The 17,554-nt window shown below is 47.3% G+C and overlaps 1 protein-coding gene across 1 annotated transcript in view; it reads right to left on the reverse strand.

The window, feature by feature from the left end:
* Positions 1 to 14,139, reverse strand: part of BCAR1 (BCAR1 scaffold protein, Cas family member) — a 61,776-nt gene extending 47,637 nt beyond the window's left edge. Inside the window, exon 1 of the mRNA XM_070952870.1 lies at positions 14,037 to 14,139. Within this exon, the coding sequence (XP_070808971.1) occupies positions 14,037 to 14,048 (12 nt within the window). The 5' untranslated portion in view covers positions 14,049 to 14,139. The remainder of the gene's footprint in view (positions 1 to 14,036) is intronic.
* Between the last annotated feature and the right edge of the window lie 3,415 nt (positions 14,140 to 17,554).

The raw sequence follows: 17,554 nt of genomic DNA on the forward strand, positions 1-17,554 counted from the left end.
AACAATAGTAAACGATAATATCCAAAGCAGCTTTATTTATTGGATCCTGTTTAGACGACAGGTCTTACGCCAAAGGACCTCAGTATGGCTGCCTCCGACAGAAGCAGCAATTAAAATAATTAAGACGCATTAAGGAAATTGATAGCTACGTTCAATAAAAAATAAAAGGCACTCATTAAAAGTTAAAGTGCCATATTCTTCCAACCTTCATCAGGGGATGGGGGGGGGGCTTTTAGGTATAAAGAGCTTGCTTGGAAATGACAGATCCTGATGGATTCCCATTCTCCTTGCAGCAGTGTTTCTCAACCTTGGAAGCTTGAAGATGGGTGGACTTCAACTCCCAGAATCCCCCAGCCAGCACTGCTGGCTGGGGGATTCTGGGAGTTGAAGTCCATCCATCTTCAAGCTTCCAAGGTTGAGAAACACTGCCTTACAGAAATGAAGCTTAATTGATCCACATCACCAAGAAAAGCTTTTTGGAAAGCAGTTACAGGTAGTTCTCGAGTTACGACCACAATCGTGCCCAAAATTTTTGTTGCTAAGCAAGATGTTTGTTAAGTGAATTTTGCCTCATTTTACCACCTTTCTTGCCACAGTTCAGTTAGTAAAATGGTTGTTAAAGTGAATCTTGCTTCCCCCAATGACGTTGCTTGTCAGAAGGTCGCAAACGGGGATCACGTGACCCCGGGACACTGCGACTGTCGTAAATATGAGTCAGTGGCCAAGCGTCTGAATTTGGTTCGCTGGGGATGCTGCAATGGTCCTCAGTGTGGAAAAAGTGTTAAAAAGTCCCTTTTTTTCGGTGCTGTTGTAACTTTGAACTGTCACTAGACGAATTGCTGTAAATCAAGGACTATCTGTGATTAACACCAGATAAGCCATCTCAGCCTTCCCCAGCCTGATATTCCCCAGTTGTTCTGGCCTACAAGTCCCAGAATTCTCCTCCTATCCTATCCTATCCTATCCTATCCTATCCTATCCTATCCTATCCTATCCTATCCTATCCTATCCTATTCTTTTTTTTTTTTAATTTGATTTATATGCCGCCCTTCTCTAGAGACTCAGGGCGGCTTACAATGCGCTAAGCAATAGCCTTCATTCTTTTGTATATTTATACAAAGTCAGCTTATTGCCCCCACAAACTGGGTCCTCAATTTACCTACCTTAGAAAGGATGGAAGGCTGAGTCAACCTTGAGCCTTGGCAAGATTCGAACCTGCAGTAATTGCAGGCAGCTGGTCTTAATAACCAGCTTAATAACAGGGTGCCTTAGACCATTGTACTACAAAGGCTCTATTCTACTCTACTCTACTCTACTCTACTCTACTCTACTCTACTCTACTCTACTCTACTCTACTCTACTCTACTCTACTCTACTCCATTCCATCTGCCTCCAAAGGCCTCCAAGGCACCAGAAGCAGAGATACACTGCCCGCTTCCAAGCAAGGACCTTCGGAGGCACCAGGCTGTCTTGCTTCTCCACAGCATGTCCAGGCACGAGTCTCTGGCTCCCACAGCCACTCCTCACCCAGTCTGTGGCTGCAAGCTACAAATATTACACAAGACGGCACATGCCTGCACTCTTAAGAGGGGAAGAGCTGAAGAGAAGGAAGGCAAGCAGGTGGGCCTGATTTTGCGAATTGGCTCTTTGGTGGGTTTGGTGCTCCATTCCAGCCAATAGAGCAGCGCAACTGTCCCCTGCACTCAACCATACATGGTTGACCTAGGCTGGACCTCCAACTTTCTGCAAGGATTTTTCGTGTTACTGATTTAATCCGTTCCTTTTTACGCTGCCCTTCTGATGGACATCAAGGCCCATTAAAGCACAGGGTGTTTTAAAATTTTGGAGCAAAGGAAAAGCCAGCGGAAACCGGGTGAAAAGCTAGTCAAAGCCTCTAGAAAAGGGCGTCCTTCAGGATGCCTCTTTTCAGGCAGGCATTTAAGGCAGCACCATTAAGGAAGCCATTTTCCAAAGGCAGGAAAAGGCTGATTGGACACCTCGAGACCCATCACGCCCAAGGTTCCTACAAGGACCCCTTGTACAACAGCAAAACCACCCCAAGGGACAAGACGCCCCCCAGTCCACTGAGTTGGAGGAGCCATCTGCAGAGCATTTCAGACCAGCACTGCTGGTGACAACCCAACCCATAAACAGTATCTCCGGCTCTATTCTTGTCAAGACTCGTTTGGATCTTTGACAGCAATCAAGTTTTCACACTCGGCTGTTGTCATGATAAAAAACGGCAGGCGTTTCTGCTACCCACCTCCTAGGAAAACCCTTCCTCCCCTCTACAAAAAGCATCATTTGACAGGGGGACCAGGGATCCAGAATGGTGATGGCCACCCGGGCATTGGAGGAGTTCAAGCTCAGGTTGGACTGCCATCTCCCCAGGATGCTTTAACCTGGATCGCCCGATAGAGGAGGGGGAGGGACTCAGAGCCCTCCATGCCTCTTCCAATTCTGATTCCAATCAATCAATCAGAACAGAGCTGGAAGGGACCTTGGAGGTCTTCTAATCCAACCTCCTGCTCAAGCGGGAGACTCCTATCATTCAAGACAAGTGGCTGTCCAATCTCTTTTTAAAAGCCTCCAGTGATGAAGCACCCAAAGCGTCCTAAGGCAACTTCCGTTCCGCTGGATCATTGTCCTCACTGTTAGGAAGTTTCTCCTTAATTCCAGGTTGCTTCTTTCATTGATTAGTTTCCATCCATTGTTTCTTGTCTTTCCTTCTGGTGCTTTGGAAAATAATAAGAAGGGAAGGGAAGGGAAGGGAAGGGAAGGGAATGGAATGGAATGGAATAGAATAGAATAGAATAGAATAGAATAGAATAGAATAGAATAGAATAGAATAGAATAGAAGAGAATAGAATAGAAGAGAAGAGAATAGAAGAGAATAGAAGAAAAGAGAAGAAAAGAGGAGAATAGAATAGAATAGAAAATATGGAATGGAGTGGAGTGGAGTGGAGTGGAGTGGAGTGGAGTGGAGTGGAGTAGAGTAGAGTAGAGTAGAGTAGAGTAGAGTAGAGTAGAGTAGAGTAGAATAGAATAGAATAGAATAGAATAGAATAGAATAGAATAGAATAGAATAGAATAGAATAGAATAGAAAACAAAGGAAGAGAAGAAAAGAGGAGAATAGAATAGAATAGAAAATATGGAATGGAGTGGAGTGGAGTGGAGTGGAGTGGAGTGGAGTAGAGTAGAGTAGAGTAGAGTAGAGTAGAGTAGAGTAGAGTAGAGTAGAGTAGAGTAGAGTAGAGTAGAGTAGAATAGAATAGAATAGAATAGAATAGAATAGAATAGAATAGAATAGAATAGAATAGAATAGAATAGAATCTAGTTGATCTCCTTGTCTTTGTGGCAGCCCCTCAAATACCGGAATACTGCGATCTAGTCCCACCTAGTCCTTCTTTTCTCTAGACTAGCCATACCCAATTCCTGCAGCCATTCTTTGTATGTTTTTGTCTCCAGGCTTTTTAATCATCTCTGATGCTCTTCGTTGCACTTTTTCCAAAATCTCCACATTCCATGCAGAAACACTGCAGTAGGAGTCATGAATAAAGGTTTGGCTTTCGGCCTTGAGTGTCCATCCCTTCCCCCATGAAACATAGCTGAGGTAGCTTAGGCAAGGAAGATCATGCTTCCTGGACAAAAGCCTTGTAAATAAAAAATGAAAGAAAGCCTTGGGGAGATGGGCATCCCCCCACCTCCCTTAAGTGCTGCAGGGAAATTAGGCGCAGCCCAGGAACAACTGCAAGAAAAACTGCGCCTCTCTGACATGCATTCATGTTACACAATATGGGCAACTATTTTATCTTGTTCTCTTGTCAGACGCCCATCAGAATAATCTGCAGTGAGATCCAGCGTTAGCCAAAATCTCCTAAGGGGCTCAGGAAAGAAAAGAAAAGCGTCAAACTGGGGCAGAGAGTTTCCCAGGAGGCGGCACCCATCACCCAATGGGTGTTACGGCTTTGCAACACGCAACCTAAATTTACGCTTAGGTACAGGGTTAGATTCAAGCGTGGGTTGGGTTTTGATGTTGCAATGTTCGTATTGTCATTTTTTTCCCCCTCACCCGTGGGTTGTACCAGACCCCATCAACTGGGACTCTTTGTCTTCTTGGGTCTAGCCAACAGCTCTCTTCATCCTTCATGGACCTCCATGGTCCTCATTCTTCCCTTGTGAGAGGCATTTGAAGGCATGCTGGCCCCATCTTTGAACTAGAATGGGTGGTCTTAAGGCCACTAGCCTCCACCAACTGCCCTCCATCAATGAAGCCAGGCATCCTGACAGCCTCCCAAACTAGTAATCTTTGTTAGAAAGACTTGGGTAGATGACTTTATGCCACATAAAAGATCTGCTTTCTTTTGTCTGATCTAAATTTCTTTTCAATTACTTGGGGTGTCCACAGGACATGCATCCCAAAAGTTGTGTCTGTATGTGTGTATCAAAAAAAAAAAAATCAAAATTGGAGGCCACAACGTGAGGTAGAAGTCCTGCCTCCTTTTTTTAGGGTATTCAATTCTAGAACTGCAGCCACCACTTTCATGTCTGAGACTCCTTTAACCTCCAGACTCTTCCATTGCTGGAGCTCAACAGAATCCAGAATTCGTGTCTGAAATAGAAGCCACAACTTTGTAATCCTAGGTATGGATATTCAATTGTGTATCCAAGGTTATGGGGTAGGTGAATTTTGCATCTGCTCAGGAACACTTCGATCTCCTTCCCAACCTATTCCCGCATTAATTCCTCCCAGTGACAACCAAAGCAGAGATTTCTGGAGAAGGCCATGATTCTCCAGCCTTCCTTGCGTTTGCACTCAACCTTCCTATAGAGCAGGGATCTCCAACCTTAGCAACTTTAAGCCTGGAGGACTTCAGCTCCTAGAATTCTCCAGCCAGAAAAGCAAAGCTTTGAATCTCCGAATCTCTCAAACAGATTCTCAAACAGCGACATCTTCGAATCTCGCTGTTTGAGAAAGTTGCATAACATTCTCAGAGACTCTTCCCATCTTGCTTACAATCTTTTTGGACTGTTGCCTTCCGGCAGAAGATACAGAACAATTTAAACTCGGACCACACGTTTTCTGAATAGTTTTTATCCCAGAGCTGTAATTGCACTCAACAATGAACTAAAGGGCCACCATCGGTGAGCTGTTGGACAGCATTACTTGGTCTGTTGTGTGGATGTTTGGGTGGTTTAGGGGTGGGGAATCTGTGGTGGGTGGGAGTGTGTTTGGGGATTGTTGTGTGTGTTGGACCTGGTCTTTGGGTGTTAAGTGAATTTCGTTGTATGGGTATACTGTGTATACATGTACAATGACAATAAAGTTATTTATTTATTTATTTATTAATAATCTTAAAATCTTCCTTAAGGACTTGGCACCAAATTTTCCAAGGCTGGCCTCATTTCCTCTTTCCTCCATGAGGTATCCAACATAGTGTAATTTCTTGATGCCAGTCTTTAGGCATATGTGAGATGCAGATGGTCCTGGACTTACGACCACAATTGAGCCCAAATTTCTGCTGTTAAGTGAGACAAGTGAATTTCGTCCCATTTTACGACCTGTCTTACCACAGTTGTGAAGCAAATCACTGCAGTTGATGAGTTAGTAAGCGGGTTGCTAAGTGAATCTGGCTTTCCTGTTGACTTTGCTTGTCAGAAGGTCACATGATCTTGGGACACAGCAACGGTCATAAATATGAACCGGTTGCCAAACATCCAAATTTTGACATGATCAGATGCTGCAAAGTTTGTAACTGTGAAAAACCGGTCATAAATCACATTTTTCAGTGCCGTTGTAACTTTGAACGGTCACTAAACGAGCTGTTGTAAGCTGAGGACTACCTGTATTGAAATGAATATTCCAATATCAAATTGGAATGGCAGCAGCTGTTTTTCAATGCATGCCCTCAATTTGGTATATATGGCAACCATAATACTATCACAAGGATAAAACCAGCGGTGAAATCTCTCCCCCCCCCGGTTCTCTCCGGCTCACCGAACCGGTAGCACCGGCGGCAGGAAGCTCTGCCCACCCGCTGGGACGTCATTACATCCCATTTTTTTACCATCTTTGCGCTCCCGTTGCTGAACTGGTAGTGAAGGTAAGTGGATTTCACTGCTGGATAAAACGCTTCAAGAGGTTGTTGTACCAACTCGAGTTATACTTGTGAAATATGGAAATGTACAACCAAGACAATTAAAGGGTTAAATGTTTTCCAACAAGGCTGCTTGAGAAGAATCCGCCGCGTCTCGTATCGTGACCACGTCACTAATGGAAAGAGACAGGTAGTCTTGGAGCCTGGATATTGATCACATGACTGCAGGATGCTAGGAGAGCGCTAAGAATGAAGAGCAGTCATAAATCAGTTTTTTCAGGGCCGTCATAACTTTGAACAATCGCTAAACTAAAGGTCGTACATCGAGGATTACCTGTACCCAATTTGGCCACATCAGACAATAAGCTCTAAACACAAGGAGTGTTGACATGGGAATGATGCTCGGGTAGCTTTTTCAAAATCTATCTGGTTGCGTTTAAAGGCCAGCTGGCTGTCAAGGCAGAACAGTGTTGAGACTCTAGCCTAGAAAGAGTGCAGAGAAGAGCAACAAAGATGATTAGGGGGCTGGAGGCTGAAATATATAAAGAATGGATGCTGGAATTGGGTATGTTTAGTTTACATGTCTACAAGGGACACGGTGGTTCAGTGGCAAAGACGCTGAGCTTGTCAATTGAAAGGTTGGCAGTTCAGCGGTTCGAATCCCTAGTGCCGCGTAACAGGGTGAGCTCCCGTTCCTTGTCCCAGCTTCTGCCAACCTAGCAGTTGGAAAGCAGGTAAAAAAGGCAAGTAGAAAAATAGGAACCACCTTTGGTGGGAAGGTAACAGCGTTCCGTGAGCCTTTGGCGTTGAGTCATGCCGGCCATATGATCATGGAGACATCTTCGGACAGCGCTGGCTCTTTGGCTTAGAAATGGAGATGAGCAGAGTTGGAAACAACTAGCATGCATGTGTGGGGTAATCTTTACCTTTACCTAGTTTAATGAAAAGAAGGACTAGGGGAGACAGGATAGCAGTGTTCCAAAATCTCAGGGGTTGCCACAAAGAAGAGGGAGTCAAAACTATTTTCCAAAGCACCAGAAGGCAGGACAAGAAGCAATAGATGGAAAGAAGACCTGGATGACTGAGAATCTCTACAGACAATGGATGGAAACTAATCAAGGAGAGAAGCAACTTAGAACTAAGGAGAAATTTCCTGACAGTTAGAACAATTAACCAGTGGAACGACTTGCCTCCAGAAGTTGTGGGTGCTCCAACACTGGAAGTTATTAAGAAGAGATTGGATAACCACTTGTCTGAAATGGTATAGGGTTTCCTGCCTAAGCAGGGGGTTGGACTAGAAGGCCTCTAAGGTCCCTTCTGACTCTGTTATTCTATATTCTATTCTATATTCTACTAGACCAGGGACCTCCAAACTTGGCAACTTTTAAGACTTATGGACTTCAGCTCCCAGAATTCCACACACTGGCTGAGGAATTCTGGGAGCTTAAATCCACAAGTCTTAAAAGTTGCCAAGTTTGGAGACCCTTGGACTAGACACGGATTTCCAAACTCATCAACTTTCAAATGTACAGACAGCATGGGGAATTCTGGGAGTTGAATTCCCACATCTTAAAACTGCCAACTTTGAAAAACAGTGGATTAGACTGATCCAGCAAATTAATGCCACAAAGTTTACCTCCCCTCCAAACTTTCAGTAAAAAAAGTATGCAACTCTTTTAAATTTTGGACATTACGGTACTACAGTGGGCCTCCAAAACTTAACCCATTTGAAAGAAATAGAAATTCCTTTCTACTTCACAGAAATAGTAATTCCTTCCCATGCATTACATTATTTCAATTTAAATACATGGGAAGGAATTACACTCCCTGCGTTAAATCAAATTTTAATTAAACAAAGGCTACCAGGTCTGAACTGCCTAACTATAGACAGCCACTAGAAAGCAGGAAAGAGAGACAGAAAAATCTATGTTTAAGTTCTCTTGATTTTTGCAGCCCTGCATTATACTTAAACATAACTTGATTTTGTCCTGTCCTGTCCAAATAGGGAGTGGACATCCTGGCATTTTACAACGGCTTTTCGGCTTGACGTGGCCTGTCGTATAATTGCCCCCAGGCTCCCCCGGACCACAAAACTGGCAGTCAATTTCAGAAGGATGCTTTGGCTTAAAAGCTCACGTTGCCAGGATTTTGTTAGCCTCATTCTCTCTCAGGAGTTTTTGAACTCACGGAGGGTGAGAATGGAAAAGTCGGGAGGCAGCAAAGCTGGGAAATTCCTTGTGACAAATAATCTTAGGTTAAGGGGAGGTCTTTGTAAACCTTTCATTTAAGACTGCCAGCTTCAGACTGGAACACAGATGGAGAGGGGAAAGACTGAGCCGGGCCTGAAATTCACACGGAAATACCATTTTTTGCTTCAGAAGCAACACTCTAGGGAGCTTAGAACAAGAGAGGAAACAATCAAACATAAGTAAATATCAGCAGCTTCAAATATACATAAGGATGTATTTATATTTTAAATCCACTTGATGGTCCTTCCTCTGTCGAGGATTATTAATTTTTTTCTGATGCAGATTAATTCCTGTACGGGTAATCCTCGATTTACAACAGTTCCTTCAGTCACCATTCAAAGTTACAAAACTTACATTTATGTTGCTAAGTGAGAAATTTTTAAAGTGAGTTTTGCCCCATTTTAAGAACTTTTTGCCATCGTTGTTAAGTGAATCACTGCAGTTGTTAAATTGATGACACGGTTGTTAAGTGAATCTGGCTTCCCCATTGACTTTGCTTGTCAGAAGGTCATAGAAGCTGATCGCATGACCCCCAAGGCACTGCAACCACCGTGAGTCAATTGCCAAGCGTATGAATTTTGATCACGTGACTACGGGGATGCTGCGACGGTCGTTATGTGTGAAAAACGGTCACAAGTCGCTTTTTTCAGTGCCGTTGCAACTTAGAATGGTCATTAAGTGAACTGCTGTAAGTTGAGGACTACCTGTATATCAAGAAGGAAAGGACGGTATTACAGACCGTCCAGCGGCAAAGATATTGACGGCGATCTTGGAGCGTCAAGATCTCCCACCGTACTGTCGCGACGTCAGCTCCGCCCCCAGGACCTGTGACCACAACTGAGACCAGCATTTCCATTGCTAAGCAAGGCGGTTTGTTCAATCAGTCACACCAAATGTTAAAGCCTTTATTCCCACACTTTCTTAAGCAAATCGCTTCAGACATTAAATGAATCACACGGTCATTAAGCAAAGCTGGCTTCCCCCATTGACTTTGATTGGTGGAAACAGGCTGGGAAGCTCACAAATGGCAATTATGTGACTTTGGGATGCTTCTCCCCCCCCAAAAAAGATGGCAGCATCTGGATTGGCTGCGAAGGTGAAAATTTTTTGGAAACTCGCAAGATTCATTTTTCTCGCCATGTACATGTATACATCCGAACTAGACTGTCGTTTCTCTGTGTCATATAATATATGTGGGCATGTGCCTAATGTTTGTATTTATTTATTTATTTAGGCATGTTTATGTAGTGTAAAATTGGAGGTGGTAACCCTTTAAGAGCTGTATGCAATGAAATTTCATTTTAATGCATGCTGATTTGTGTACATCCAAAGTGACAATAAAGTTGTTCTAACAATAAAGTTATTCTAAATCTAAGTGCAACCACTGTAAATGCAGGCTGGTTGCCAAGGGTCCAAATTCTGATCATGCCATCGTGGAGATGCTGCGATGGTCCTAAGAGCCTGGTGGTGCAGCAGACTAATAGCCTGTTATTATCATCCAGCTGCCTGCAATTACTGCTAGTTCGAATCTCCCCAGGCTCAAGGTTGACTCAGCCTTCCATCCTTTCTAAGGTAGGTAAACTGAGGACCCAGTTTGTGGAGGCAATAAGCTGACTTTGTATAAAATATACAAAAGTATGAAGGCTATTGCTTAGCGCATTGTAAGCCGCCCTGAGTCTCCGGAGAAAGGCGGCATATAAATCAAATTAAAAAAAAAAAAAGTTGTAAGGACCAGTCATGAGTCTCTATTTTCAGTGCTGTTGAATAACTTTGAAATCATTGCTAAACAAACGGTTATTAAGTCAAGGACCACCTGTACGGAAACGTCAAATTCCTTCCTTCTCTTTCCCGATTAAATGCAGACCTCTGAATTTTCCATATTATCGGCACTAGCCTCGGGAGACAAACAGAGAAAATAGCCAGCCCTCTCTTGGCGAGGGTTTGATTCCGTCAGATGTCTTTCTCAATTAAAGGCTCACCGTTTCTATCCAGGCCCAGCACCAAAACTCCGAGAGTGGTAGGTCAAATGACCAGCAGTGGATTGCTGAAGGCTTAATTCTGGCCATTGCCAGCAACTGGCTACAAGAGAGTTAAGGTAAGCATGCCCAACGGATGCCAAGTCTCTCTCCTTCAGTCTTGATGCAGGCAGCGTTGTTCAAACACACAAATCGGAGAGCTCGTTTCCTTCTGCAAATATACAGCACGACAGCTTGCAATAGCCTGCCTGTGGATTGTGCAGCTCACAAGGCAGGGATCCAGAAAGCATCGAGCAGGGTATTGGAAGGGGAGGGCTTGCTTCAAAATGGATCTGCTTGGGATCTTCCCATGGCCTCATCGAAGAGCATGGTTTCCCAGCCTCAGCAATTTTAAGATGTGCGGACTTCAACTCCCAGAATTCCCCAGCCAGCATGCTTTCTATGACCTCTGTAGTTTAGCAGGGCACTGTTTTCCAGCCTGAACAATTTTAAGATGTGCGGACTTCAACTCCCAGAATTCCCCAGCCAGCAGCGCATGGCTGGCTGGGGAATTCTGGGAACTGAAGTCCACACAGCTTAAACTCATTGAAACTGGGAAACATTGTACAGAAAACCGGTTACATTTTATCCCAGTGGAAATCCAGGGACTTTAGCCCAGTGCTGCGATTGCAGCCATCCTCTGGAGCTGCTTCCTGCCAATTTCCATAATTCATTTGAACAGGAGTTACCCCTGATGCATTTAGAAAATATTGCAAGCATCTCTGATGTCAGCACAAAGTGCTGGAGCATAAAACACTGCCGACTGTTCCTTCAAAATCCCACTGGCTCCCACATGTGTTCAATCTCTCCTATCAGGACTGGAGCTGAAAGAGGCGAGAACACAAGAGTTTTCCAGCTCCATGGCCTTGCTCGGCCTTGAAAGACATAAGCTTTTAAAAAGGGAGCAGAGCTCGAAAAAGAGAAAGCAGTGAAACCTGGCTGAATTTCGGTCGGAATTGATTTTAATAAAATGCAGTTTGAAAAAAAGCATTCAATGAGTTTAGCCATTTCCTTTTTCACCGTGTTAAAAACTAGGATATGGTAACTGAAAAGAAATGAAAAGAAGGACCAGGGTGACATGATAGCAGTCTTCCAATATCTCAGGGGCTGCCACAAAGAAGAGGGAGCCAAGCTATTCTCCAAAGCACCAAAAGGCAAGGAGAGAAGCAACGGTTGAAAACTAATCAAGGAAAGAAGCAACCTGGAACGAAGGAGAAATTTCCTGGCAGTGAGAACAATTAATCAGTGAAACAGATTGCCACCAGAAGCTGTGAATGCTCCAACACTGGAGGTTTTTAAGAAGAGGTTGGACAGCCATTTGTCCGAAATGGTACAGTCTCCTGCTTGAACCTCCAAGGCCCCATCCAGCTCTCTTATTCTATTAACTGCATTTTGGAGAGATACTTAAAAACTGCACATCAGGTTTTGAGGTCATTCATTCATTCACTCCTGAGCTCTATAGGGAAATCAAGCCAAGGGTTTGTGCTAACTGCTCCTATGGCACATCTTGCAAGGAGGACAGGCAGGAAAAGGGGGCATTTGCAACTCAGCAATCTGGCTTTGTCCAGGGTCAAAGCACTTTGCCCCGCAAACCTCCCAGATGATTAAATGCCCATGGGAAAAAAGCCCAGATATTTAAATGTGCTTGCGGAGATCACAGCTTTGCCTTCCCTCTGGCCTTTTAACGTCTCCAATCATATCCAGCCACAAACAGATGCGGCCCAGCCAAAAAAACACCACAGCTAAGGCCAAGCACACCACTGCAGCTTATGCCGACTCAAGGAAGCGATTCATGCTGCGTTCCAGTAGACACACACACACATCTCTTGTGAATGGGCAGAAAGAAAGACAAAATTCCTCCCATCCTCCATGGACTCCAGGCTAGGAAATGTTATTCACAACTTCTACACCCCTCCCAAATAGGTAAATTCCCCAAACTGATTACGTTCCACGGAATAGATGCGAGGCAAGGCAAAGGAAGGAACATACAAGCTAAGCCGATGAATCACCCACTACGCCAGGCTGAAGTTTCTTAGCTTTCTGAGGCTTTTTGAGTGAATGAAGCCGGGGGGGGGGGGAGGGTTATAAATCACGGCGGAGCCTTTCAAAAGCCAGAGTTTCTCCTGGCTGGCCACAGCTTCAGCAGGAAAACCCTTGGCTAAGCGTTTTGTGGCTGTGGCTGAAACGGACGAACGTTTCCAGCCACGCAGAGCGAACGGGCTGCCGGAGAGCACTTTGGCGTGCCATTTTTGCCCTGTTTTCCCAGGATAAAGTGGAGGGGAGGTGTTGTTGCTTGTCGAGAGTCTACCTAGACCAGTGTTTCTCAACCTTGGAAGCTTGAAGATGGGTGGACTTCAACTGCTGGCTGGGGAATTCTGGGAGTTGAAGTCCACCCATCTTCAAGCTTCCAAGGTTGAGAAACACTGGTTTAGGGTTTCCTGCTTGAGCAAGGGGCTGGACTAGAAGACCTCCAAGGTCCTATTATTCTATTCTATTCTATTCCACTCCTCCACTCCACACCACACCCCTATCCTATCCTATCCTATCCTATGAACTGAAGTCCACCCATCTTCAAGCTACCAAGGTTGAGAAACACTGACCTAGACAGCAGCACCAGTCGACCCCCCCCCGCAGAATTCGGGCCATGAAAGCCCCCCCTCCTCTGGCCAACGGGAGCACCGGGGGGGGGGTGCAAGAGACTGCAAGGCTTGTAGCAAAGGGAGGTGTATCTGGAACCCGGGGCGGTTGTGGGGGGGGGGCTTCCACCGTAGGCGCTCCCCTATTCAGACCGACCAACCGATCCAGAAGGCGCTTTGCTGGCGGATCCTCTCCGCTGGCGAGATCCCGACCCAGGCTGGAGCGAGAGCCACGGAGGGCGAAAGGAGGCGGCGGGGGGGGGTGTTTCCAAGAGCCCCCCTCCCTCCCCTCTTAGCCAGGCCCGCAGCGGCAGAGCTCCGCTTTCTGCACCCCACCCCCACCCCACCCCCCACCCCTAGCCCGGAGAAGCCGGCCGTGGCCGCGGGCGAGTCTCCGCAGCAACCGGGCTCCGTCTTCAATCAGCCTCGGGGGAAGGAAAACGGGCCAGCAGGTCCCGATCGGGATCGGGATCGGGAGGAGAGAGACCCGGCTGCCCCGCTTCCCTCCGCGGACTTTCTGGGAGAGGAAGGAGCCGCATTCCGCGTTCCCCCCTTTCCAAAGGCCGGCCTTGCGGGCTCGGTCCCCACCGGGTGGCCAGCCTCCCTCTCTCCGAGAGCTCCGGCAAGGCCCGGCGAGGCGGGAGCCAAAGCTGCCTCCTGGCCGCTCCGCCGCGTCCCAGGCCCGGCCTCCTCCTCCTTGCCCTCTCCAGGCGTTGGGGAGCAGCCGCCGGACCTCCCATCGGCCGGCACTGTGGAGAAAGAAGGCGCCCGCCGGCCCGAAAGCAGCGGACCGGCAACGCTCCAGCCTCCCGGGCACCTTCCGTGGCCGTCCGGCTCCTTCCGGCACTGCAACCGCCGCAGGTCAGGCGGGCGGCCGGAGAGGACGAGGGAGCCTGGCCGGGCGAGCTGGCTCTTCTCTCCCCTCAGCGGGGGTTGGCGACCCGAGCGGCTTTTCCCAGCCGGGCGGCCGGGCCGGGCTCCCTCATCTCCGGGCTGGCCGCTCCGCCGTCTCGGCCTCCCCCGCGGCGGAGACTCACCAGGTAGTTCATCTTGCCGGCCCGGCGCGGCCGCAGTGCCCGCTTGCTGGACGCCTCAGCGCATGATCCGGCCCGCCGAGCGAGCGAACGAGGGAGCGAGCAGGGCCGAGCCGGAGCCAGAGCCAGCCAGCCAGCCAGGCAGCCCCCGCGCGCTCTCGTTCGCCCGCCTGCCCGCCCCGCGGCGCCTCGCTAGGAGGAAGGGGAGCCGGAGCCCCGCTGCCCCCGCCCCGACGGCCCCATTGGCTGCGGCCGAGAAAAGGAGGAGGCGCCGGCGGAGGGGAGGCCGGGCGAGGCTGCCTCCGACTGGCACCGGGCGGGCCTCGGGGGCAGCGGGGGGCGCTCTGGCCGAGGGGACGGGCGGACAGAGGCGGCTTGTCTGACGCAGCTGGCCGGGCTGTGCCAGGAGGAAAGTCTCTGGCAAGGCCGCCCCCCCCCCCCCCCGCTGCGCTCGCCCGCCCCGCTCTTTTTTTTTCTTTTTTCTTTTAATTTGATTTATATGCCGCCCTTCTCCGGAGACTCAGGGCGGCTTACAGTGCGTTAAGCAATAGCTTTCATACTTTTGTATATTTATACAAAGTCAGCTTATTGCCCCCACAAACTGGGTCCTCAATTTACCTACCTTAGAAAGGATGGAAGGCTGAGGCAACCTTGAGCCTGGTGAGATTCGAACTTACACTAATTGCAGGCAGCTGGTGTTAATCACAATGCTTTTAGTCTGCTGAGCCACCAGGCTCTGGCTTCAGGAGCAAGGGGGAGGGAAGCCGGTGGGGTCCCCGGCCTGCCCTATCTCGGCCCCAGTTTCGGGCTAAGAAAAGAGGGCTGCCTCTGAGCTGGGGGAAGGACTACAGGGAGTCCTTGAGTTTATTTATTTATTTATTTATTATTTATTTATTGGTTCGATTTATATGCCGCCCTTCTCCGGAGACTCAGGGCGGCTTACAGTGCGTTAAGCAATAGCCTTCATACTTTTCTATATTTTTATACAAAGTCAGCTTATTGCCCCTACAATCCGGGTCCTCATTTTACCTACCTTGGAAGGATGGAAGGCTGAGTCAACCTTGAGCCTGGTGAGATTCGAACTTGCAGTAATTGCAGGCAGCTGGTGCTACTTAACTGCACTTTAGTCTGCTGCGCCACCAAGGCTCTGACCACCATGGAGCCTCAGCCGCACATTTCCATTGCTGAGGGAAACATTTGCTAAGTGGGTTTTGCTCTGTTGTACGACCTTTCCTGCCACGGTTGTTAAGGGAATCACTGCCGTTGTTGCTAACAGGGTTGTTAAATGAATCGGGCTTGCCCGTTGCCTGTCAGAAGGTCGTGGAAGCTGATCGCGTGACCCCCCCAGGCAGGGCAACCGTCATAAAGAGGAGTCAGTGGCCAAGCAGCTGAATTTGGATCACGTGACCGTGGGGATGATGCAATGGCTGTAATTGTGGAAAAAGTGTGAAAAAAGTGTGAAAGTCACTTTTTTCAGCGCCATTGTGACTTCGAAAGGTTGTTAAATGAAGTGTTGTAAATCAAGGACTACCTATATCAGTGATGGCTAACCTTTTTGCCGTCGAGTGCCAAAAGCACAGGGTGGTCGCGCGCCCACATGCCCACACCCATCATTCAATGCCCCCCCCCGGAAATGCACACATGACCCCTCCCTGTTCTCCCCCCACTTTTGGCACATGACGGCAAAAAGATTACCAGCGGGCCTGGTAGGCCTGCTTTTCACCCTCCCCAGGCTCCAGAGGCTTTCTTGGAGCCTGGGGAGGGTGAAAACAGCCTTTCCCACCCCCTACCCCCCAGGGAGGCCCTCCTGGAGGCTAGAAATGGCCCGTTTCCCAATTCCTTGAAGTCCCGTTTTTTGCCCTCTCCAAGCCCCAGAGGCTTTCTTGGAGCCTTTTGGGCTCTTTGTAGGAAAGCAACGTTGCTACATTTGTTTCTTGTTTCTGAACTTCATGGGCTTTGCCAAGAAAAGCCTTTGGCAGGGTGCCAAAGAAGACAAAAGTTTGTGATAAGGCCGAAGGAATTTTTCTGAAGGACTTGTTCTGGAATTAATTTGGATTAAGATGAGAATGAAGTAATTCTCAGCTGTTCTAATAAAATATGTTTATTTAGGACTGATAGTGTCTGGTAATACTACTTGGGCCTAGGTCACAACAGTCCAATCTCTTGAAAACCTTCTGAGATGGAGCACCCGGAACTTCTGGAGGCCAGCCGTTCCACTGGTTAATTGTTCTCACTGTCAGGAAATTAATTCTAGCTTTCTCTTACATCCCTCACAAAAGGCCAGGAGGAATGAGAAAGCTGGGCTGGAATGTATTGGGATGACTGGAAACCAATGGCCCCTGTGCGTTTCCCTGCAAGCGTCTCACCTGTGATAGCCAGCAGAGATGGATGGTCTCAAGCTGGACCCAGAGCAACCTCTCTAAGCCGCACTGTCATTGTGAAACGGCATTGTTGAAGCCACGTGTTTGGCAGAAAACCTGACACGCCTAATTGCGTGTGGACTTTGGAGCAGCTTCTATCGCTTCTGCTGGGTTGGGCACAGAAGGTTGTGCCCAGCAAGGGGTGGGGATTTCCTCCCTCGGCCACATTTCCGTTTATGGGGAAAGCACAATGCCCTTTCCCCAGAGATTCGACAGGCTCACCTGTCCTGCTGAAGCATCATCGAGGGCCCAGTTGAAGGTAGCATGTAGTGCAAACCCAGCCAATGGTAGTTTACTCAGTTAATGAGGATAAAACAAACCATGGCATAATAAGAATCTGCTCTGCATTCGTTTTATGACCTTGGGATAATGGGGAAAAGCCATCTGAACTTTCTCCGACATGGAAATATCCAATTATCAATGCTTGGCTTTTTTTTTTCTTTATATAATGTTTTTTTGCAGAGTTTTGTTTTCCAGGACGAAGGTCATGGGGGAGGGGGCATTTGTGGGTTTTTTTAATGTTCCCCAAATAGTTGGGGAAATATAGGTGTGTTGGAAAGAGGAAATAATCAGCATTTTGAGCCCGTTTGTTGATCAATAACATGGTGACGGCATCTTGTTCTTCAATAACAGCTGGGAACCCTGGAAGGATCCAGGAAATATTTTTATTTTATTTAAGAGGCTTTTAATTTTTTTTTTTAAATGAAATGGGAGATTGGTTTATCCAAGGGGGTGACATCACGCTTACTAATAATTCTGGTGAACCCCACCTAAAGCCAGATTAATTGTGGTCAGAGAAGATTTGACCTCAGTTCACCTCTACGTTGCAAGATGCAGAAGAATAAGCCAAACCCAACTCTGCTTTTAATTTTTCATCTTGTTTCCAACAAATGCATATTTCACATTTATTGATATCCCTGTACTCTCACTTTTCCTCCCCTTTTTAAAAAGAAAGATAGTTGCCCAAACAGTTTCAGAACCAGGATGCTACCACTGGAAATGCAGAACAGGTTTGCCCTTTGTTATTTTTTTTTAATTTGATTTATATGCCGCCCTTCTCCGGAGACTCAGGGCGGCTTACAGTGTGCTAAGCAATAGCCT

This window comes from Pituophis catenifer, unplaced genomic scaffold, assembly GCF_029215685.1.
Source record: "Pituophis catenifer annectens isolate HBS135680 unplaced genomic scaffold, rPitCat1.0.hap2 SCAF_13, whole genome shotgun sequence".
NCBI classification, from domain to species: domain Eukaryota; kingdom Metazoa; phylum Chordata; class Lepidosauria; order Squamata; family Colubridae; genus Pituophis; species Pituophis catenifer.